The sequence below is a fragment of the Thermomyces lanuginosus genome (assembly GCF_041956635.1).
Source record: "Thermomyces lanuginosus strain ATCC 200065 unplaced genomic scaffold VTN49scaffold_31, whole genome shotgun sequence".
NCBI lineage: Eukaryota > Fungi > Ascomycota > Eurotiomycetes > Eurotiales > Trichocomaceae > Thermomyces > Thermomyces lanuginosus.
In genome coordinates, this window is record NW_027192365.1 from 1,811,774 (window position 1) to 1,833,287 (window position 21,514).

Here is a 21,514-nt window from a genome sequence, read left to right on the forward strand (position 1 = left end):
CCCCACCGCCATCCGATACCAACATCGGGTATTTCCCCAAGCCCCACGAGGAGCTTCTCCAACATGACTAAGCAATTGTCCTCCGAGATCAGAGATCCGAAGCCAGTTGACAGGAGCATCTCGAAAGGCAAGGTTCGTCGCCACTCTGGACATTAGAAGCTGGGATATCACATTGCTCTATCAAGATCTTATCAACTTCGCACACAACCCCGGTTTCATTTATTTCGACTGCAAGTGCAAGGAGTTAGTCCGGCCATTGGCCAGGGCTAGCTTCTTCCCCCACGATTTCTCCAGATTTCAATTGCTTGTAAGACCCGATCCCCGTTTTGGACTAGAAACCAACGACTACTACCTTAGGGCCAGTCCAGCTTAGCTTAAGCAGCTCCAGGACCAAGGAACATCATACATGGGTAGTGCTAGCTACATTTCCCCCCCGGAAAAACGTGGTGCTCAGCCCTCAACACGCAAACGTAGTGCTGTAATCCAATAGGCTGACGGCCATGCGGCGTCCTCCCGGCCCTCCCAGCCTTTGGAGCTGGAATAAATTAATAAAAGGTGCTTGGGCAGGCCAAAGTGCATGTCGATCCGCAATATTGCCGCTCAATCGAAGTATCCTTGTGAACAATGGCGCCCAAGGAAATCCCTCCCACTCCGCAGCTATCGCAGAGTCATTCTGGCATCCCCTCACGGTTGTACGAGAAGGCCCAATATGCGAAGTCGCTAATCCTTGACATTGCGACCAAGAAGCAGGATTCCAGGAAGCGGCCACTCGCCATTCCCAAAGGCATTGACCAGGCGACATTCCTGAAGGCAATAAAGGAACTCGAACGGGAACTAGGGAAGGAACATGTAGAACTTGTGGATAAGCCATTGAGGGATGGCTGGTAAGCAGAGGCCTTGCATCTCCACTTTGCGTGCATGTAGTGCTAAGTGTTGCGCAGGTACATGGAACGTCAGTTCAGCTCTGCTCGTTTTCAAGTATAGACACTGATCCATATAGACCCCAATACCCATGACGCCCAGCACGTACTGGATGATGAAGAGCTTGTCGCGTCCGCTGTAGTCTATCCTGGCAGCACAGAGGAGGTGCAGAAAATCGTTCTCTGGGCAAACAAGTATAAAATTCCAATTTTCCCAATTTCAATCGGAAGAAATTGTATGCAGTTGTCAACATGTCGCGCAATTCGTTGCTGACTTGAGCAGTGGGATATGGCGGGGCCGCGCCTCGTGTTCGCGGTTCCGTTGTTATTGATCTCGGTCGACGAATGAACAAGATCCTTGACATCAATCCAGATGATTATACTTGTCTCGTGGAGCCAGGCGTGACATTCTTCGCGCTGTATGAAGAAATCCAGAGGCGCGGATACAAGCATCTCTGGGTAGATGTGCCGGATCTGGGCGGCGGCTCCGTGCTGGGCAACACGTTGGATCGTGGTGTTGGATATACAGCCTACGGAGACCGTAAGTCAGGGCACAAAGAATCGGTATAAAGTATTAACTCGAACAGATTGGGCTTGCCATTCCGGACTTGAGGTCGTTTTACCCACTGGTGAAGTCATGCGGACCGGCATGGGAGCAATGCCGGGCAGCTCCAGCTGGCAGATTTTTCCGTACGGATTCGGGCCTATGGCAGAGTATGTATTCGTCTATCATGCCGTCGAAACACGGACTGATGAAAGTAGTGGCTTGTTTTCGCAATCGAACATGGGCATTGTGACAAAGATGGGCATGACTTTGATGCCGAACCCCGGTGGCTACGAAAGCTTCGTACGTTACTCACTTTCATCAGTTGCTTCGTACACTAATATTTGCAGCTGTATGCATTTCCGAACGAGTCCGATCTTGCACCTTTGGTAGGTCGAATACACTACGTCGATTTATTGGGGCATTAACACTAGCGTCAGGTTGAAATTATTCGTCCTCTTCGTGTCAGCAACATTCTTGAGAACGTTGCACAGCTACGGCACGTTGTGCAGATGATTGCCCTCAAAGGCAAGCCGCGAAGCCACTTCTTTTCTGAGGGTGGCCAGATTCCGGATGACAAGGCCAGGGAGGTCGCGCGGCGAGAACTCAACTATGGTGATTTCACTTGGCTTTACTTTGGGATGTCGTACGGGCCTAAAGAGATCCGTCAATATAAACTTGACATTATCCACAAAGAGTTCATGAAGATTCCTGGCGCTCGGCGCATTGACCCGTCTACCTTGCCCCCGGATGACTACTTCTGGTCTCGCGATCGTATCGCAGCCGGGATTCCCGACCTCGAGGAGTTGCGTTGGACCAATTGGTATCCGAACGGAAGTCATATTGCCTTCAGCCCAGTATCGCCGGTACGCGGCCCAGACGCGATGAATCTGTGGAAAATTGCCCGTACCAGTGCCGCCATGTACAATTTCGATATCTTTGCAGCCTTTTGCGTGGGACTGCGGGAGATGCATATTATTGTGGAAGTGGTGTTCAATCGCGATAACCCGAACCACCGCAAGAATGCATTGGCCTGCATGCGAAAAATGATTGATGATGCCGCTGCATTGGGTTACGGCGAGTATCGCACGCATTTAGCCCTGATGGATCAGATTGCAGGAACATACAACTGGAATAACAACGCACTGATGAGGTTCAACGAGCGGATCAAGGATGCCCTGGATCCGAATGGAATTCTGGCGCCGGGTAAGTCAGGAGTGTGGCCTGCTCGATATCGTGGCCGAGGCTGGGAGATGAACGGCACGAGGCAATCGAGCGAAGGGGAAGGCGTCAAGAGGGAGGGGACTCGTCTGTAGGCAGGGCCACATTTGTATCACTGTTGGCTATTGGTTCCAACCCAAATATATGGCGTCACTGTTTGATATTATTGATCTTCGGCCAAATACAGGCCAAGATGGCTATGGTAAAATCCTCGGCGGCTCATTTAATTCGCATTACAAATTCCAAAGTCTTCAGCGTCTATGCTTCCTTTTGTTTTTGAGTTCCCTCCTCACCGCCCCAGCCATCACGACCCTCAAGATCCTTTCCGTTTCACTCGAGGGACATGCCTCCATGGGGATTTGAGCACTGCATGCGCATAGCTCCGAAGTCCCAGTTTCAGCAACGAAGACTTCCGCGGTAATCGCTACAGAAAGCACGCCAGGACCCTTATAATCAAAGTCCAAACCCTCTTGAAGTAGGAACTCGAGAGAAGCAGAGCCTTCCGGATATCGGTGCCAGACTTTCGACCCTTCGATGCCACGTTCCTTTTTTCTGTTCCATCAGCATCTGCTGCGCATCCATGCTTGATTGCCCTTCCTCCAGCTTGTCCACAGAATACTTGCCACTCACCTCTTCATTGATAGATAGTTTGATGTTCTTTATTTTCATGGCTCTGGATGACGTGATTGTTTTGAGGAAACTTTGGTCCAGCTCTATACTTCCTTGAAGATCTCCCTCCGCTGTCCATTTTAGGTCGCCAATTATGAGGGGCATTTCATCCCCGACTGGTTTCTCGGCCATTGTTGTCGATGTTGGTAGAATGAGACGCGTGGTTACACTCTTGTTCGTTTGTTGGAAACGGGCTTCTATAGAAAAACATGGGCAATAACAACACCGTGACTGGCATTTATACTAGAAATTTAATACTATCTGCCAGATAGCAAGAGATAATGGTGATCACATGGAACTTTGAGTCATAAAAAACACCCGGTGACATTATATCAGTTTCCTTCAGGCAGAGCAGCACCGAACATGACTCATTAAGGTCCATTCACTTGTCATCGCTGGCTCTCAAAGGTAAATCATGGAGAGCCGCTATGCGCCAGATAACAGTCTCGAGGTTGCAGCACGAGAAAGCAGAAATCGGACTTTGTGGCCTTAGTTCGTGTTCCTCTTTGTAACCTAGTAGATACAGGATTTATTATTATTATTATTATTACTAATTAACGCCGCGACGGGTCGCTCCGGGATCTCCCGTGGGCGGACCCGTGACCTCCCGGTCACACCTGCTAGGGCAAACGGATCATGTGACCCCTACAAATTGTGCTCTCAAGGATAGTGGGTGGGTGGCAGTCAAGAATCGGAGAGTTGAAAGTATCCACCTGGTTATAGCGGTACTGTTTGTAGATAGATCGGTGCTGGCCAATTCGGGATTGTGCGTCGGAAATCTCAGCATGTGGGCATCACCTCCGGGATTCCTTCAAGGTGGCCAAAAGGTAGCCGCGTCGATATTCTATCTCTGGCAGTGCAAGATATATGTCATAATGCTTCGGATCTTTGAGGAGCTGAATGATGGGATGAACTCTGCTGTACGGAATGCTGCCACTGTCGTCTCTCCACTCCTCAGGTAACAGATCTTCAATCTCGTTCATGAAAAACTCAATAGCCTGCCTCGATTTTGGCTTGAGTATCTTTTCAAGACGACGGAGCGATTCATTTATCGAGTTTTGCAATTCAGCCACCGCCTCGACCAATGACCGTGGAGCGTCTCCACGCTGGATCTTTGCCGCCCTTCCCTCCAGATCTGTAGCCACACGTTTCCGTTGCAACCGAGCTTCTGACCGCTGCTCCGGATTATGAGCGTCGCCTTGACGAGGAGTCGACCGTAGTTCCGTCAATTCGTCGTCGCTCTGTGTAGCCATCCCCTCATCTTCTCCATCTCTTGTTTCCACCGACCTTATGGGATCGTTTGCCTCCTGAGCGAACTTGTCTGTTGCCCTCATTTTGTCCATGAGAAGCCGCGCTTGGGCAATGTGAAATAAGATGGCTACTAGTGTATATAAGACAGGTTCGAAAGCTCTTCAGTGGGCTGGAGGACAAAAGGGCGAATGCTCTGCGATTTTATGGGGTCTCAGTATCACCTATGAGGTACAGTAGTTCACCACCAAAACTCTGGCGAAGAGGCAAGGACAGTCCACGGGAAATGGGTTCAAACAAACAAATGGAAACTCAAGAAGGAATTCACATATTATTACTCTCAGCAGCCGGTAGAGTACTCACACTCAAAGCATTGTGATGAAGGAGGGCGTATGCCATGTGGGAAGGGCCCTTGTCCCGTAGTTCACTTAGAACTCACCTTGTGGCCCTGCTCTCGCGTCTGTGGTTTTCCGCACCAGGGGTGTCCACAACCGCCTCTACACTTTGGGCCCCAAGTCTTGGCAATATTAACCTTAACCATATTTAGTGTAGCATTGGCAGTTCCAAACCTGTGCTGGGACCAAGTGCTTAACTTTGGGTGCAGAATTTATGACGTCACATCTATGGGGTGTAAACAAGACACAAACTCTAGCGCCAATTCTTGAAAACAAGAGAGGATGGTATTTTCAGAACATTATCCTCATTATGAATCTGCATGCCCTCATTCTAGCGGGTGGTCAATCGTCCCGCATGGGGAGACGAAAAGAGCTTCTGTGTCTACCCACGGGACAACCGATGTACCTTCATTTATATGGTCTTATTAGCAGAGCATGTCCAAACCTGAGTGGTGTGCATTTATCACTCCCAGATAAACCGGCCCTGCCTGGCCTGCAGGATCCGAATCTACTTGACATTACCAGCGACACTGCTGCGATACCTAAGATCAAAAATTCAATTCCAATCAAATTTCTCTTCGATATTGACCATTCTATTGGTCCGGCTGCGGGACTTCTTGCGGCGTATCGCGAGCATCCAGAAGCGGACTGGTTGGTTGTAGCATGCGACTTTCCCCTACTTGAAGTCGAGACCATCCGCCGATTGATACGAGAATTCGACGGCTCTCTGACGTGCTATGTTAACGAGTTTTGGTTCGAAGAACCGCTCCTAGGGATTTGGTCTTCCCGTTCCTTACGGCATCTGGAAGAGAACGTCCGAAATGGCCGGTCTGGGCCTCGATTTGTTGTGAAAGAGCTGCATGCCAAAACATTACATTCGGAGAACAACTACGAGCTATTCAATGCCAATACAACAGAAGAATGGAATATCGCAATGAAGCAGTTTCGACGCTGGAGGGAAAACGAGAACGAACCGTGATGGATATCTTTCGATTACATCTTTCATACCATTGGAAACACATGAACAATATCTCCATCAGACAAACTGGCCACTTCCCGACGGATATGGATCCAACAATCTGCTTCGACAAACGGGCGAATTTTGCCTGGACTATGATCTTGAATCAACCGAACCTCACGATCTGGTGAAGAACTGGGCAATATTTGGCCAGCGCGAAAGATATCCGCTTGCTGAGGAAATCTAACCTGTTTGTTGCTGGCATTTTTGATTCTCTCATCATCCGAGACATCCAGCCGTAATGTCGCTGTAATCGGTGTTTCTGCTTGTTGGAAAAGTAGTGTGCGCAGATATGGAAGCACCAGGAATCTGAAACATGCTGCCGCTGCCACAGGATTTCCCGGCAGACCAAAAAATGGCGTCGCCCGCTGTTGCGATGAATCTGGTAATCTGGCGAAGAGCGCCGGATGGCCCGGCCTCATGGCGACATGGTGGAATAGGATATCTGCATTCAGCTTCTCAAGAGCTTGCCTTACACAGTCGAATCTGCCTGCCGATACTGCCCCAGTGGTGATCACGACGTCGTAATGTTGGAGCTGGCATTCCAGTATCTTTTGGACTGTCGCAGTAGGATTATCGTCTATAATTCCAAGGAATTCGACCTCATATCCGAGACTTTCCAAAACTGTAGAGAGGTATGGCCCGTTGGTATCTGGAACATACTGCGCTGTGTTACTTGTAACAATCAATTCCGCACCCGTTGAAAAGAGCGCAATGCGTGGCTTTGGTAACACTGTGAGCTCGGTACATCCGACAGATGCAAGAGCCATGACATGGTTCGGCCGAATTGTCGTATACGAGTCAATGATTCGACTGCCTATTGCAAAGTCCTCGCCAGCTATTCGCTTATGCTGATTATGTCTCGCCGGCTTCGACACGCGAACTAGCCGCTCTTTGGGGTCCTCTGTACTTTCTACGGCCGATGTGTCTTCAATCCGTACGCAACAATCGAAAGGTTTTCCGGACGATACCGTTGGAAAACGTGCCCCAGTCATGATCTCAACGCATGTGTGTGCGTTGCCCGGAACAATTAGTGGTTCATCTCCTGCCGCAACGGTTCCCACGACTCGGAATGTCACTGGATTATCTTCCGACGCCAATTGAGTCTCTTCAGACCTCAGAGCGTAGCCATCCATGGCGGAGGTGTCCCACCTCGGAGTGTATATAGGAGAGTCGTATGCATCCTTCACAATGCGATTGACGCTAAACTTGAGCGGAATTGTCTCTGATGAAGCTCGGATACTGTCGCGATGCTGCAGAGCCTCGTCGTGTAGGATATGCCTAGCTTCGGCATATGTGATGCTCATGTTGAGATTCGGCGCACTCCCAATTTCTATTGCAACAAGTAACTCAGTCAGTCATCTTACATGTTTAGCATCATTAAGTAGGCTCGACACATGCGAGTACATCCGTGCCTGAGTCGTGTCTAGCAAATGATGTCATTATTGTCGCGTTCCCCAAACCCACATGGAATGGATCGATGGAACTCAGTCTTCAGATGGCCATGTGTCAACCCTAATCCTAAGAATGACGACAACCTGACGCAACACGGGCGTCCCTCTACCTGATGTCCATTACCCCTGATCCGTCAATTACGGCAGCGTGTGTGACCAATTGCCTCTTTACAATGACAGAGGAACGCTCTTCAAGATTAAGTTCAGCAAATGCATGACCAGCTGGACAAGAATGTCTCGAGAATTCCATGAAACGCGTGATTCTATCGCGGATATCTGGGGTCCGCGAACTCCATACAAGCATGAATGGCCCGTGAGATGCGACAGTCATGTCACTGAAGAACCGGAGAAATGGGTGCAAAGCGCATGTGTTCTGTGCAGGTGTGATGACTTTCCATGAACTGCTTTTATTGCGCACCTGATCGTGTAATTCAGCAATGGCTGCGGTCTCGACATTGGAGTAAAACATGGCCGCGTTGTCGGTGTTCGCGGCCGGGTTTCAGATCGTGTGAATAAAGGTCGTCTTGGTCCAAAAGGGCTCAATGGGTACTTTGAATCGTCTTAGCACTTTCCAGCAAGTTGTGTTCTGACGGGCTGAGATGGGTTTCGATCAACCACCCCGATCGTCTTCGTTATCCATTGATTCGACGCAATGGGAAACTCGAGCGCGCCTCGTGGGATGAGGCAATGAATCTGATCGTTGAGAGGACACGAGAGGTCCAATCAAGGCTGTCAAACCATGGGATCGGGTTCTACACTACAGGCCAGCTGTTTCTTGAAGAATACTACGTGCTTGCGATGGTTGGCAAGGCTGGATTAAATACATTGCACATGTATGCCTGCTTCCGTTGACACCGTGATGTAGACGCATGTGTTGATCGAGCAGGGACGGCAATACGAGGCTCTGTACGGCAACAGCAGCCGCTTCCATGCGCGAATCGTTTGGAAGCGATGGGCAACCTGGTTCGTACAGCGACATTGATTACACAGACTGTCTCTTTTTGGTGGGCCACAACATGGCCCATACGCAAACGGTGCTCTGGTCACGGGTGTTGGATCGACTCGAAGGCCACAACCCGCCCACATTGATAGTCGTTGATCCGCGCAAGTCGGGCACAGCGAAGAAGGCTACTATACATCTCGCGCCTAAGATAGGAACGAACGTAGCGCTGCTGAATGGGATACAACATCTGCTGCTCAAGAACGATTGGATCGACCACGAATTTGTATCCAAGCATGTTGTTGGACTGGATGACCTACGGAACGTGGTGAAGAACTACACGCCCGAATTCGTTCAAGAAGTGACGAGCGTCCCCATTGCAAAGCTTGAGCAGACGGCTGAAGTCCTGGCAAAAACTCCCTCCCTGTTGTCTACCGCACTTCAAGGCGTCTATCAGTCCAACCAGGCCACCGCCGCTGCTTGCCAGATCAACAACATCAACCTCCTCCTCGGCCACATCGGACGCCGTGGCAGCGGGATTCTGCAAATGAATGGCCAACCAACCGCCCAGAATAACCGCGAAACTGGATGCGATGGTGAGTATCCAGGTTTTCGCAACTTCCAAAACCCGAATCACATGAAAGAGATTGCGGATCTTTGGAACATTGACTACGTGAAGATGCCGCACTGGAACCAGCCGACGCACATCGAGAACATGCTCACGTACATTGCGAACGGGTCTATCAAGTTCTTTTGGATTTCAGGAACAAACCCGCTCGTTAGCCTGCCAAATCTGCCGCGGGTGCGGCAGCTCTTGACAAAGCCCGACCTGTTTGTCGTTACGCAAGATATCTTCCTTACCGAGACAGCAGCCATATCGGATGTCGTTCTGCCTGCGGCGCAGTGGGGCGAAAAGACTGGCGTTTTCACCAACGCTGACCGCACGATGCATTTATCGCAAAAAGCGGTAGAGCCGCCAGGTGAGGCCAAAGCTGATCTGGATATTTGGTTAGATTATGCTCGGAGGATGGATTTCCGCACCAAGGATGGCGAGCCGTTGATCCCGTGGAAGACTTCAGAAGAGGTTTTCGAGGCATGGAAGAAAATGTCTCGTGGTCGGCCGTTGGACTGCAGCGCGCTGACATACGAGAAACTCACTGGGGGTTCGGGGATCCAGTGGCCTTGCACCGACGCATACCCGTACGGCAAGGAGCGGCTCTTTGAAGACGGAGTCTTCTTCACAGATACCGAGTACTGTGAGGACTATGGACATGATCTCGAGACTGGTACGCCAATCTCCAAGGCAGCGTACAAGGCTCTGAATCCGGCCGGACGGGCGATTCTCAAGGCTGCGCACTACAAGGCATCCTTGGAGCAACCGAATGAGGAGTATCCATTCTTACTTTCCACGGGTAGGAATGTTTACCATTTCCACACCCGCACGAAAACGGGCCGATCGCGACGCCTACAGCAAGCATATCCGGAGCCGAAAGTGGTGGTGTCGGAGAACGACGCAAGGGACTTGCAGCTTAGCGACGGGGAGATTGTGGTGGTTCGCTCACGGCGGGGCAGTGTTGAACTCCCGGTCTCCATTGGAGGGATCAACGATGGCGAGGTTTTTATTCCGTTTCATTTCGGGTACTTCGATAGCAATGACGGAAGGGCAAGGGCTGCCAATGAACTGACTATGGGTGGGTATTTCTCTCGTGAATTGCATGGTAGCGAAGCCGTTATGCTAACATCCCATCCCAGCACAATGGGACCCAGTGTCCAAGCAGCCTCAATTCAAATCGGGCGCCGTGCGGATCGAGAAGTGCGTGCAGCGCGAGGGAGGGCACCCACACGCACAGGAAGAACAGAGCACAGCGGTAGCCAGTGTTTCTAAAAACAAACCAGATGCCCGTTTGACTGCCAGTAATGAACAAGAGAAAGGTCTCCAACGCGTCCGGCGGCTCGAGCTCTGGATGGGCGCCACTATTCAAGGGCTCGACCTGCTCCTGAACATTTACCAGGATCTAATCCCACGCCTCGTGCACGACCCGGAAGTCCATGCAGGTCTTCAAGTCATGCAGCGCCTCACCCGCGACATTCTCAACGAGTTCAGGCCCATAATTGCCCGGTTCCCGGAGAGCAAGAACCGCGGCCGTGACGACGCACATCGTATCCGGGACGCAATCTTCCCATTTGCCCGTCAGGGGGACGAAGAATCGTCGGATCCATACCTGGCTCTCTCCGCGCTGCAGTCCCTTGATCTCTATTTGACCTATATCGAGGGCCATTTCACTGCGTTGACGCCAGCTAGTCAGGCGCTCTGGGATGCTGATTTCCAGGAAGCGGTTGACTTTGGGATTAACGCTGTGGCGCGTCAGAAGGCTTGGGCCAGCCAGCATATTAAGGTGAAGAGTCCGCAAACCTTACTTGTCCCGATGGTAGTGAAAGAATGACCGTTAAGATCCATTAAAATCCTCTTTGATTAAGCAGTGAGTCGTTGATGGTATCGTCATCTCTATGCCTTCTATACAGTAATTGCTAGTACTGTACAAATCAAAACACTCGGCCCGGTCTCCTCACCGTAGACGGTTTCTTCACAACGCTCCCTCCGCCTCCTCCACCTTTCGGATCATTCGAGTTCCCACTGGATGAGACCTTGATTCCACCACCTCTATTCCCGACAATCACAGGCCGACGAACAGCCGACGACGGGCGTACAGCAGGGCCAGTCCCGGCTTCGATCTCCCGTTTCCGTCGCGCGGGATCCTGGCTCTCCCGTCGGCGCTTCTCCTCTTCCATGGCAAGCGCACGCTGTCGATCTGCTGCCATCTGCGTCTCAATTTCCACGCGTCGGTTGAACTCGGTCTCCGTGATTCGTTTGTCTTGCCGCGAGTATCCTTTCTCTTTGATGCTGTAGAATACTCCACCGAGTTCTGCCAGCCAGTGTGGGTCGACTGCGGTAACTGTTGACATGTATTCCTTGCTTGTGAGGATCAGTTCGTGGTATACTACGTAGTCAGGCACATATCCCAGCCCGTATAAAGCGCTGGTCGGGTGCAGTTGCATCGTCACGCTTGTTCGGAGATTAATAAACTCGCCCAGTCCCTTGACTCGCGCGGCCTGGTGGTAGTATCCCGAACAGATGCACTTGCGGATAACGTCCCAGTCCGTCCCGCAGCTGACGATGTTCATTTTTTGCATCCTCATGATGTCCTCCAGCTGTTCGCGCACCTCCTTGGCGCGACGGAGAGATTTCGAATGTAGGAAATGCTTCGTGCACCACGCGTCTGAGTAGCCGTGGGCTTTCCATTGCGTGTACACATGCAGCAGGGTGAGGTGGTCGGACTCCGGCACGAAGAACTTCTCGCGTGCTGCGTCGGACTCTTCCTGCCGCTCCTTGGGGCGGTAGAAGACGTTCGGCACCGAGAGCATCGAAACGATCGTGAGCATCTCCTCGCTGCACCCGTACTCGTCCGCGGCCATGATCAGCAGCTTCGCAAGTGGAGGATCCATAGGGAACGGCGTCATACGACGGCCCAGCGGCGTCAACTCGCCCAGGTTGTCGAGGGCCCCTAAAGACCAGAGTTCAAACAGTGAGGTCGAGATCGTGTCTTGCGGTGGCGGATCCATAAAATCAAAATCCAAGAGATCTTTGACTCCGAGAGACTTCAGAAGCAGCACAGTATTGGCCAGACTAGTCCGTTGGATTTCCGGAATAGTCTGCATGTAGAACTCATTCTTATACGCCTGTTCCGTGTATAAACGATACGCCTTCCCCGGCCCTGTGCGGCCAGCACGGCCCGCGCGTTGGCCGGCATTGGCCTGGGAGATAGGCGTGATCTGTAGTGTGTCCATGCCCATGCGCGGATTGTACGTCTTCAGTTTACAGAAACCCGTGTCAACCACGTACATAATGCCATCGACTGTCAAACTGGTCTCCGCGATGTTTGTGGCCACAATGACCTTTCGAACTCCCGGCTCGGCTCGTTCGAAGATTTTGGCCTGTTGCTCCGCAGGCATCTGACTGTAGATCGGAAGAATGCTAAGTTTAGGAGGATCATTTAACAACTTCAAGCGTTCCTCGAGGAGCTCGCAGGTGACTTCGATATCTTCCTGGCCAGTCATGAAGACTAGAATGTCACCTGGCCCCTGCGAAACATGGATCGCCAAGGTCTGCTTGACAGCACTATCCACGTAATCCTCACAGGGTGATCGTGAGAATTGAATATCAACCGGGAATGTCCTTCCAGGAATGGTGAACTCGGGCGCTCCGCCAAAAAAGCGCGAAAATCGTTCCGCGTTCATTGTGGCCGATGTGACGATCAGTTTGAGATCTCGTCGCCGAGTCAGCACCTTTTTGATCAACCCCAAAAGAACGTCGGTATTCAGAGCCCGTTCATGAGCTTCGTCCATGATGATGCACGAGTACTTGTCTAGATCAGGTTGAACAAGAGACTCTCGCAAGAGGACACCGTCTGTCATGTCTGTTATAGGTGTTAGCGAGCTGCCGAAGCAAACAGGCATCCTATGCTATACTTACATTTAATTACTGTCTGGTCGCTAGTGCAATCCTCGAACCGAATCGCGTATCCGACAGTCGTACCAAGCTCGACGCCCATCTCCTCGCTGACTCGTTTTGCGACGCTCATGGCAGCTACTCGGCGCGGTTGAGTACACCCGATCATGCCGTACTTGCCATAACCATCTTCGTACAAAAACTGCGTCAGCTGCGTTGTCTTCCCCGATCCGGTCTCGCCGATGATGACGACAACCTGATTGTCACGAATAACTCGCAGTAACTCTTCCCGGACGGCGAATGCCGGGAGATACTCTCGTTGCTCGCGGAGGGTTTTGCTCTTGCTAAATGCACTCGCGCCGCCTTCATCCTTTTTCGACTGACTCGAGAATCCTTTTTTGCGCTTGTAAACGTCATCCACAGGCGCCGCGACTGCACTGTCTCCTTCTTCGTCTTCCTTCACGCCCATTATATTTCCCAATGTCGTACCGGCTACGGTTGTCGCGTCTTGCGCTTGCCTTTGCCGCTCTCGTTGCTGTCTTCGCTCTTTAACGACCTTGCTTCCTTTTCGACTAAACACGGCCATATCGCTCTGCGGATCCCGTACGGCCGAAATCGGCTCCAGTTGCTTGGTGAAGATGGTCCGGCCATCCAGGAACGGTGGACGAAGGTCGTGAACCAAAAGATGCACTCGTGTTCCTTCTTCATCTTCAGGCGCAAAGTCTGTCGCATATTCCCGTCTTTGCGCTACTCCAGAAGTGAGCATTCGATTCGTCTCCCAATTGTCAATATCCTGCCGTTTTGCATCGCGCAGTGGTGGCGGCAGATTGCTCTTCTGCCGCTTGGCAGGAGGTGGACCGTCGTCGCGCGCCATGACGAACCAGTATATCTTCGCTACGGGAAAGACAGATCAACCTGTAGCTTTACTACTGGCGGCGGACGCAGCCAGTTGAAGTTTTGGCAACTGTCCTGGCCGTTCCTGGTGGACCCGGAACCATCTCTGTGCAAACAATGCAAACAAATGATAAGCTCCGCCACCGATATGCCTTACCTAATTGGCTAGTTACATGTAATTTTAGTTACCTACCATAAGAAGCTAGAATTTCCCATTAACCACACACCCCTGCGAGTATTTCTATCTGGTCTCGACCACTCCTGCATTTTACTGAACTTGTCTGAATGAGCTGTCGCATGCTCCTACGAGTATATTCTCAGAGATTCAGCCACAGCACAATTAACCGCAATATTTTCTATCTCACTATTATCCACTTGAATTATCACAGACTTATCAGGTTGCTAATACTATCTAACAAGTAACAACAGTCCAGCTGGCTCTGGGGTCAGTAGGGTACGACAAACCCGGAATCGATCTCATAGCAGAGTTTCAAACAGCTGGCTCCAGATTAGTTCCGAGCTCGAACCAAATCCTGCTTTACTGCTGCTGATACTAATTCACTCGTTCAGTATTCAGTGCAAGTAGCCCTGGCCGGTCAAGGGGTGTTAAAGCATCATTGGACTGCCAACGATACTTGACAGGTGGATTCTTCCTCTGCCCAATGTTCGTTTTCGAACATTCGGTTTATTCCAGTACGGCCAATTCGGTTGCCAGCAATTCAAGCGCAAGGTTGGGACTGAGAAATAGGTCTCCGTACAGTCGGATGCAAACCCGGGGCTCAATTCAAACCGTTGATTCAGTCGCTCGCATTGGACGGACAAGGTGAGTGAGAACCAAATCACTGGTTTCTTTATGCCGCCCGCGGGAATCAGCCAGGCAGGTGTATCAATCGAGGGGGATGCTCAGTACATGACCTATGAACCTTCTATTCAGCCGATTCTGATCTCACCATCACAGTCCAATTTGACGGAGATCGCAGTGCCTGTAATGGCCGAACAGGAGCCGGCCCATCGAGCAGAAACCAAAGAGAATTACTAGGGTTGGACAGTTCAGGTGCTCGAGGAGCTGGTGGCGTGTAGAATCACATCTGGTTCGAAGCTCGAGATGGAAAGTCCATATAGGCATCTCGGTTAAGGCCATCTGAACATCGGTAACACCCTTGACTTGTGCTGTGACACATGAGAAAGTGCGTTGGCAGTGGACCTAGGAGGCAGCCTATTATCTTCATGAGATTGTGTACGCTGGATGTCTACTGTGCACCCGTTCCAGCAGTGATTGTCCAATCTCACGTTGGTAGAATGATGGAATCCAGAACTTCACTGCAGCCACGAGACCAAGTAGATAGTTGGCCATTTGCTGCCATCTGGAAAATAATGCTGCATTGCATGGAATCAATGTCCCGGCTACAGATTATTAGCGGCGATTACAACAGAGCCTGGACCTTGTTGACGGGGTACGATCCGCCGGCACTATGACAGGGACCGGGGTGTTCACTAGTCTACTAGTGAGGTCCAATCTTGGCGCCCGCCATCAAAAGATCGATCAATCTTCGCCCGCCCCGCTGCACGTCCTCAGCGAACCCTGCTCAACGCTGCAGTCATCATGGCAAGCCAGCAGCAAGTAAACCTCAAGAAGCAGCAAGGTAAGCGAGATCATGTCCGGTTCAATCCGAGGCCGCGTATAGCTAAGGTCCTACAGAGCTTCAACTCCAATACAACAATTACAAGAACACATTGCAGCAACTCGCCCAAAAAATTGGTGATATCGAGCAGGAGGCCGAGGAGCACAAGTATGTCTTTGATATTGTGTTCGATCCGTCAATTCGAAGCTCACCATGTGTGCTGCAGGCTTGTCATCGAAACTCTGGAACCTCTGCCGAAAGAACGAAAATGTTTTCGCCTGATCAATGGGGTCCTCGTCGAGCGCACAATTGAAGATGTGATTCCCTCACTCAAGACGAATGCCGACGGTTTGAAAAAGGTTCTAGAAGAACTTATGAAACAATACAAGGCGAAGCAGGAGGAAATGGACAAGTGGAAGGTGGGCTCATCGATTCAGTGCTCAGGCAGGCATTCGCTGACGTGTCGTGTTCTACAGAAGGAAAACAATATTCAAGTCGTGCAGCAATAATCAGGAAATCATCAGGAATTGTTTGAGACAGAGGAACCCAAGACCCGAGGGTCTGACACCTCCTCAGTGATGACCGCAATGCGGAATGGCTGTCACGCACTGTCAGTGAGGCAATGCCACTTCATTTCACACCCACAGTTGATCCTCTCCGCCCGGCCTCAGGCATGAAGCCACCTAGCCCACACGTCATCGGCTCCTTGTTGAGAGTGAGGAGTACTGGTAGTTGAGGATGCACCCATGCCCAACACTGGCAAGATTCAGAATTACTCTGCCAGGTCTCTGGCTAAAACTGTGTATACTAGCCGATATTCAATCTCACTATCATCTTTAGATAACCATTAGTTACTGGAAATTTGTAGAGGTTACTTTCTGCGGCCTCTTGTTTTTCAGCTGATCTCGGATCCCTGCGGGCTGCGACGAAAGCTGGCCATACGTGATTCAGTTCGCATTCCTCGGTCAGTTGGACACCGATGCTGCAAGATGACGGTTAGCGCGGCGGCACACGTTCCGAGTCTACACACAGCTTGCATATCATACTCGTAGTCTCCATCAGGTTCGGTCCCATTCCTGGCCATTGTGCTGGGCTAAGTTTGATTCATGCAAGATCTTATCCTGCAATGCAATGTAGGAACTACAGTATTATACTGCAAGACAGTGACACTGCTGGCAGTGATTCCTTTCTAGAAATATCCAGACTAGAGAACAAAGAACGAGGCCGAAGTGACACCCCTTCCTCTTCGTAAATCGGGCTGAGAATGTTGATGCCTTAGGCGTCGAATCTGTGAGGCGGCAGATGGATGCCTGAGTCACCCCACCTCCAGCGCGGAATGCGGGATGATTTCACCAAGAACAATTCAGTCGAATCAACCAGGCTCATCCACTCTTCTTCTTAATCCCTGTTGTCATCCAGTTTTGCAGCCCAATCATCATCTGCAGCCTGTCCGCGCTCTTGGGTCCGGCTGGTCAGTGCCCAGATCGCCCAGTGGCTGTCTTGTCGCGGTCCCACGAGTAGCTCCAGCGGTCGACTCCCGTCATTCGCGCGTCGTCCTGCGCCGTTTCTGGTTCGCCCGTTTCATTTGAGGGCGGATCAACCACCACCAGTCGCGCGTCTTTGGTGCCAGGTCCCAGCCACGCATTCCTCCCATCGCTCACCGGCTCGAGCGGTTGTCGCGCGTATTCCGTCGACTTGCGACCGCGGTCACCAGCTGTGTTTTGACCCGGAACCGCGTCCATCTCAAGTAAGAGCCGCCCCAACCGCGCAGTAGCTCCGTCATCATCCAACCACGCGCGTGAACCTGCGTCGTGGTTCATCTCGAGCAGATCAACAACATAGGTACTGAAAATCGGTCAATCCAGAAGCTTCCACGCTTGATAGGCGTGGCTATCGGTTTCGATTAGATCTCAGTCCCTACGTGCCGCATTCCGGCATCGCCAATTACGTGCATCATCGTTAGGTACCGATCGCATAGGACAGGGTTCGTACGTCCCTGCATAATCCCCACGCAGTGAAGTCAAAAAATAGACACTCTCTGCGGTGGCTGGAATAAGCTGATCGCTGCCCAGCCAGACGGGTTCTGACGTGGTTCGTTGCCAACAGAACCCACTTGTCACGCGGGCTCTGCTCCACGTCGACAAAGACCTAAAACCATGTCGACGACCACTCCCTCTACGAAACCAGAGGTGGAACCTGAAGCTCAATCAGGCGACGACCAGGAGCAAATGGAGCGCGAAAACCAGGAGACGAATACCGGCGTTAACGTCGAGTACTCGGAAGTCAAGGAACAGGATCGATGGCTTCCCATTGCAAATGGTACTGACCCCTTTGATCGTGACGTTTGATCTTTGATCATGGTTTCCTCGCTTGTTGCACGACCTAGTGCATGTTCCTTTAACCTTCCGTGCTCCATCTCCGCGATAGGGCGACCCTATTCGCCGTCACAGGAAGCTACATGTGCAGTTGCGATGATTGGTTGTGTCCTGAGGTTGACATTTGCTAACCATTCCAATGAACAGTGGCCCGAATTATGAAGACTGCCCTGCCTGAAAATGCCAAGATTGCCAAAGAGGCAAAAGAGTGCATGCAGGAATGTGTGAGTGAATTCATCTCGTTTATCACTAGTGAAGGTATGTTGAAGATCCTCCGTCGTCTTCCGCAAAAATTCTGACGGAATTCCAGCGTCGGAAAAATGTCAGCAAGAGAAGCGCAAGACCGTCAATGGCGAGGACATTCTTTTCGCCATGACTTCTTTGGGATTTGAGAACTATGCCGAAGCCCTGAAGATCTACCTATCGAAGTACCGCGAGGTTCGTCTTCCCGCTACACCCCAAGTTGCTTGAACACAGATTTACCGGCTTCAGACACAGTCCCAGCGAAGTGAGAATCAGAACCGACCAGGAACGAGTAGTGGGTATAATGCCGGGGAGGCATCGAGTGGCCAAACCGGTCGACACAATTCGACGTCCGGCTTCCCTAATACGGATGGCAACAACAGTATGGTGCCTCCGAACATGGAAACCTCTGAACAAGGAAATACTGGATACAACTACGGTTCTATGGTCGGACAGCCTCAATGATGATGGTGGCGGGAATGGTTTCTGTGCGGGTTTAATGGATGGCTCGGTGCTTATTTCAATTGGTGTTTGTTTATGTTTACCCCGACATTCATTGTTGCGGGCTGTATGGATTCCATGTACAAGTCTACTTTTTTGTCGATGTACAACTTCATGGGACGAAATACGAAGCGATGAGCTCATATTTACGTGCGTTTCAATTGTGCCCTAGCTTTGCGGCGGGACTAGTAACAGCAGTGCTACTGTATTAGGTATCTCTCATGCATGTCAGTAGATGTTCAGCTATTGTTGGATTCAAGTCTTCTTGACTACAGGGATCACACACTAGCACATTTCAAGTCATCAGCGGTTGTGATCATCGCCAGCCCAAGCTGAAATCCATACGAAAGGTTGTATTTGCGTCTTCACATACCCAACGCCTCACCGATCAGTGGCTGTTATAGAAATGAACCGGATCTCTGAAATCTTCGAGCTCTCGACTTGCAAGAAGGAAACACGTCCGGGTTGCTACAAGCGACTCGGAGGATACACGAAGCTCAACGCCTGATACACTTAACTGCTTCCTCCAGCTGTTGGAATGGCTTTTTTTCCATTGCCGTGGATTCTAGCCGCCTGACTCGTCCAAAGGCTTGAGGATATCGACGGCGTATAACCACTCTTTCCTAGTTGCCAGTCCTGGGTACTGTTTTGGCGCGGCTTCCGTCAACGTACATCATCAAATGGGCGAAGAAACGCATGCGTCTATTGCGTTTGGAAAATGATCAAATCGAGGCCAACTTTGACTCAGAATCTACGCTAGTGGAATCGATTCGAGAAAGAGGAAAAGAGGACAATGAGCCGGATCAATTTGAGATTGCCTTTGTGGCAGGCCCAGCTCAAGATGGCAAAGGTGACATTTTCAGCAATCTGCCTCCAAACCTTGTGCACCAAATCGTGCATTATCTGGATCAGCTCGACATGGTCCGTTGCCAGGGGTGCGACATTGCCAATTCCGAGTCCTTGAAATCCAAATGGGACTTGCCATCTCTAACAAGGCTCCCCCTTAGGTCTCGAAGCGATGGCGTTCAAAATTTTATCGGAAATAATAAAAAGATATTTGCCTGATACGCTTGAGGAACTCGGAATAGAGAGCAAAACTATCAACAGTGCCAAAGTGATGACTTATTTTCGATGGCTCCATGGCTTACAATCTGCTCGCCCGGTCAAGAAAGTCGACTTCAACTGGCGAGATTTGGGGGTACAGCCTCAGACATTCTTGTACCATTCTCGATGACTGTTCTACATACAAAAGCGCAGTGAGAAAACGAACGAGCTCGCAATGCTGAATCTCGAAACTGGGAAGGAGTTGATTTTGACCGATAAACCGAACTTTGACTATATGGCGCGCTCTGGTCGCTATGTTCTTACGAGTAAGGAATCTCATGATGGGCGCGGTGGGTAAGTGTTTCTAGGATGATTTTGTGACCGTCGTCTGACAATAGTGTACAGAGTCGTAGCTGCGTGGGATATACACACATCACAAAAGGCGGCGGAAAAGGATTTCGGTCATGATGCTCCATTTCAAATTATTGTCACAAAGGACATAGCGGTCTCCAGTTCCTATTCAGAGCAATCTCGCCCACTCTTCGTCTGGAATCTGCGCTCGAATCAAGATCACAAAATTGGCTACTTCAGTCCTGATTTGTTTCATGCGGACGCGGACGAGAGCGTGCTGATAACGTTTGAGATCTACTGGTGCTCAGATTTGCCAGAAGTGTGGCAGATCAAGTGGTCCTTGACCGACGGAAAGCAGCTTCATAGGAAATATTTCGCGTCCCAATAGATGGTCGCAGCGCGAAACATTCGCGCCGTCAACCCATGCCACCTGCCGCGATGACAGGTGCCCCAACTTCGCCGAGATGCACACGTACGGTCACAAAACAGTAACCGCGTTGCCTATCCTGGAGCAACGTAGTGTCGTTGCCACGCTGTACCTTCTATACGACCATGTTGTCGATCGGCTGAGCTTTCGATGGATCGACCGCACTATGCCCTTCATGAGCGAGGAATTCTTTTACCGTTCTTTCGACAATCTTGCCCCGAACATCAACTACTATTGGGGTTTTAACCCTGACGGAGTTGGGGTTCAAAACGCCATTACGGGCACAACAGCAGTGCGACCGTACAAAGTGAACATTCAACAAGCCAAAATTTGCGACGAGTTGGCCCTGCCTATCCTTATAGTTGTCCTTTGAAATGCTGTGGTGACCATGGAGTGTATTGTATGGTGGATAGATTCTTTAAAGTGCATCTATGGTTCTTCAACCTTGACTCCGTGCCCGATATTCCGGGTGCAGAGCCTTCTTGTTGTTTTGAAGGAGAGTGAATGAATAAATCTAACCCCATTTGGACAGAGGAGATCAATAAATAGTATGCAATCTCTTCTGAAGCGTAGTAATCAAAATTCAAATGCTGGGAATTGTCGGATTGGAGTGACCGGCAAAGCTGTATCAATCCAATGGAGAACCAGCATCTCCGCGAAGTGCTCCGGGTGACACTATGAGTCATTTCAAGGAACGCTAAGGGTTAGATCTCGTGTTCAAAACGCGGAATGATGTCAAATTTGATTAGTTATCGCTTCGTGGGAACTTGTTAAAGATATGTTAATACGAGGCTAGCAGCCTCACGCATTCCGTTCAGTAATCTGCCATCCGAGCATGTAGCAGGCCTTCAACGATTGTTCGCTGCCCGGACGCCGCACTGTACGTAGAGTGTGTGCCTAGTAACCCTAGAGTGGGTATCCGATTAGTTAATGGGGACAGTGTCCCGCGATTCCATTCGAATCATCCGACACCCATTGCCTTCACTTCTCCTCAGCCAAGCTTTTTTAGCATGCCGTTTGTCAAATACAGTTAAGCATTGCGCGATGCCTAGCACAGCCAATAGATTCTCGGATGAAAATGGCTTATTAGTAGAGTAGTAACTTCATGGTGCCTGCTACCTTTACAACTGCCGACGACGAC

The 21,514-nt window shown here is 50.7% G+C and overlaps 10 protein-coding genes across 10 annotated transcripts; 4 read left to right on the forward strand and 6 right to left on the reverse strand.

Annotated features, from left to right (window-relative positions):
- Positions 1-624: 624 nt before the first annotated feature.
- VTN49DRAFT_4728 (uncharacterized protein) lies at positions 625-2,780 on the forward strand (the record flags this gene model as incomplete). The annotated part of the gene is made up of 7 exons (XM_069412706.1): positions 625-884; positions 942-952; positions 1,001-1,156; positions 1,204-1,461; positions 1,508-1,767; positions 1,815-1,853; positions 1,899-2,780. 7 exons carry the CDS (start codon positions 625-627, stop codon positions 2,778-2,780), a joined length of 1,866 nt encoding a protein of 621 aa, XP_069267923.1.
- Positions 2,781-2,936: 156 nt separating this feature from the next.
- VTN49DRAFT_4729 (uncharacterized protein) lies at positions 2,937-3,486 on the reverse strand (the record flags this gene model as incomplete). Its single annotated transcript, XM_069412707.1, has 2 exons — positions 2,937-3,230; positions 3,316-3,486. The coding sequence occupies 2 exons, from the start codon at positions 3,484-3,486 to the stop codon at positions 2,937-2,939; spliced, it is 465 nt and encodes a 154-aa protein (XP_069267924.1).
- Positions 3,487-4,148: 662 nt separating this feature from the next.
- VTN49DRAFT_4730 (uncharacterized protein) lies at positions 4,149-4,688 on the reverse strand (the record flags this gene model as incomplete). The annotated part of the gene is made up of 1 exon (XM_069412709.1): positions 4,149-4,688. One exon carries the CDS (start codon positions 4,686-4,688, stop codon positions 4,149-4,151), a length of 540 nt encoding a protein of 179 aa, XP_069267925.1.
- A 1,311-nt stretch (positions 4,689-5,999) lies between these two features.
- VTN49DRAFT_4731 (uncharacterized protein) lies at positions 6,000-7,322 on the reverse strand (the record flags this gene model as incomplete). Its single annotated transcript, XM_069412710.1, has 1 exon — positions 6,000-7,322. The coding sequence occupies one exon, from the start codon at positions 7,320-7,322 to the stop codon at positions 6,000-6,002; it is 1,323 nt and encodes a 440-aa protein (XP_069267926.1).
- A 361-nt stretch (positions 7,323-7,683) lies between these two features.
- Positions 7,684-10,853, forward strand: VTN49DRAFT_4732 (uncharacterized protein; the record flags this gene model as incomplete). The annotated part of the gene is made up of 5 exons (XM_069412711.1): positions 7,684-7,850; positions 7,905-8,015; positions 8,069-8,302; positions 8,356-10,100; positions 10,162-10,853. The coding sequence occupies 5 exons, from the start codon at positions 7,684-7,686 to the stop codon at positions 10,851-10,853; spliced, it is 2,949 nt and encodes a 982-aa protein (XP_069267927.1).
- A 100-nt stretch (positions 10,854-10,953) lies between these two features.
- On the reverse strand, positions 10,954-13,790 carry VTN49DRAFT_4733 (uncharacterized protein; the record flags this gene model as incomplete). The annotated part of the gene is made up of 2 exons (XM_069412712.1): positions 10,954-12,884; positions 12,941-13,790. 2 exons carry the CDS (start codon positions 13,788-13,790, stop codon positions 10,954-10,956), a joined length of 2,781 nt encoding a protein of 926 aa, XP_069267928.1.
- A 1,623-nt stretch (positions 13,791-15,413) lies between these two features.
- On the forward strand, positions 15,414-15,941 carry VTN49DRAFT_4734 (uncharacterized protein; the record flags this gene model as incomplete). Its single annotated transcript, XM_069412713.1, has 4 exons — positions 15,414-15,453; positions 15,510-15,600; positions 15,659-15,851; positions 15,909-15,941. 4 exons carry the CDS (start codon positions 15,414-15,416, stop codon positions 15,939-15,941), a joined length of 357 nt encoding a protein of 118 aa, XP_069267929.1.
- An 11-nt stretch (positions 15,942-15,952) lies between these two features.
- VTN49DRAFT_4735 (uncharacterized protein) lies at positions 15,953-16,516 on the reverse strand (the record flags this gene model as incomplete). The annotated part of the gene is made up of 4 exons (XM_069412714.1): positions 15,953-16,030; positions 16,078-16,188; positions 16,288-16,414; positions 16,479-16,516. The coding sequence occupies 4 exons, from the start codon at positions 16,514-16,516 to the stop codon at positions 15,953-15,955; spliced, it is 354 nt and encodes a 117-aa protein (XP_069267930.1).
- A 388-nt stretch (positions 16,517-16,904) lies between these two features.
- Positions 16,905-17,252, reverse strand: VTN49DRAFT_4736 (uncharacterized protein; the record flags this gene model as incomplete). Its single annotated transcript, XM_069412715.1, has 1 exon — positions 16,905-17,252. One exon carries the CDS (start codon positions 17,250-17,252, stop codon positions 16,905-16,907), a length of 348 nt encoding a protein of 115 aa, XP_069267931.1.
- A 336-nt stretch (positions 17,253-17,588) lies between these two features.
- Positions 17,589-20,746, forward strand: VTN49DRAFT_4737 (uncharacterized protein; the record flags this gene model as incomplete). The annotated part of the gene is made up of 7 exons (XM_069412716.1): positions 17,589-17,751; positions 17,955-18,065; positions 18,118-18,245; positions 19,179-19,472; positions 19,804-19,949; positions 20,001-20,279; positions 20,335-20,746. The coding sequence occupies 7 exons, from the start codon at positions 17,589-17,591 to the stop codon at positions 20,744-20,746; spliced, it is 1,533 nt and encodes a 510-aa protein (XP_069267932.1).
- Positions 20,747-21,514: the final 768 nt, after the last annotated feature.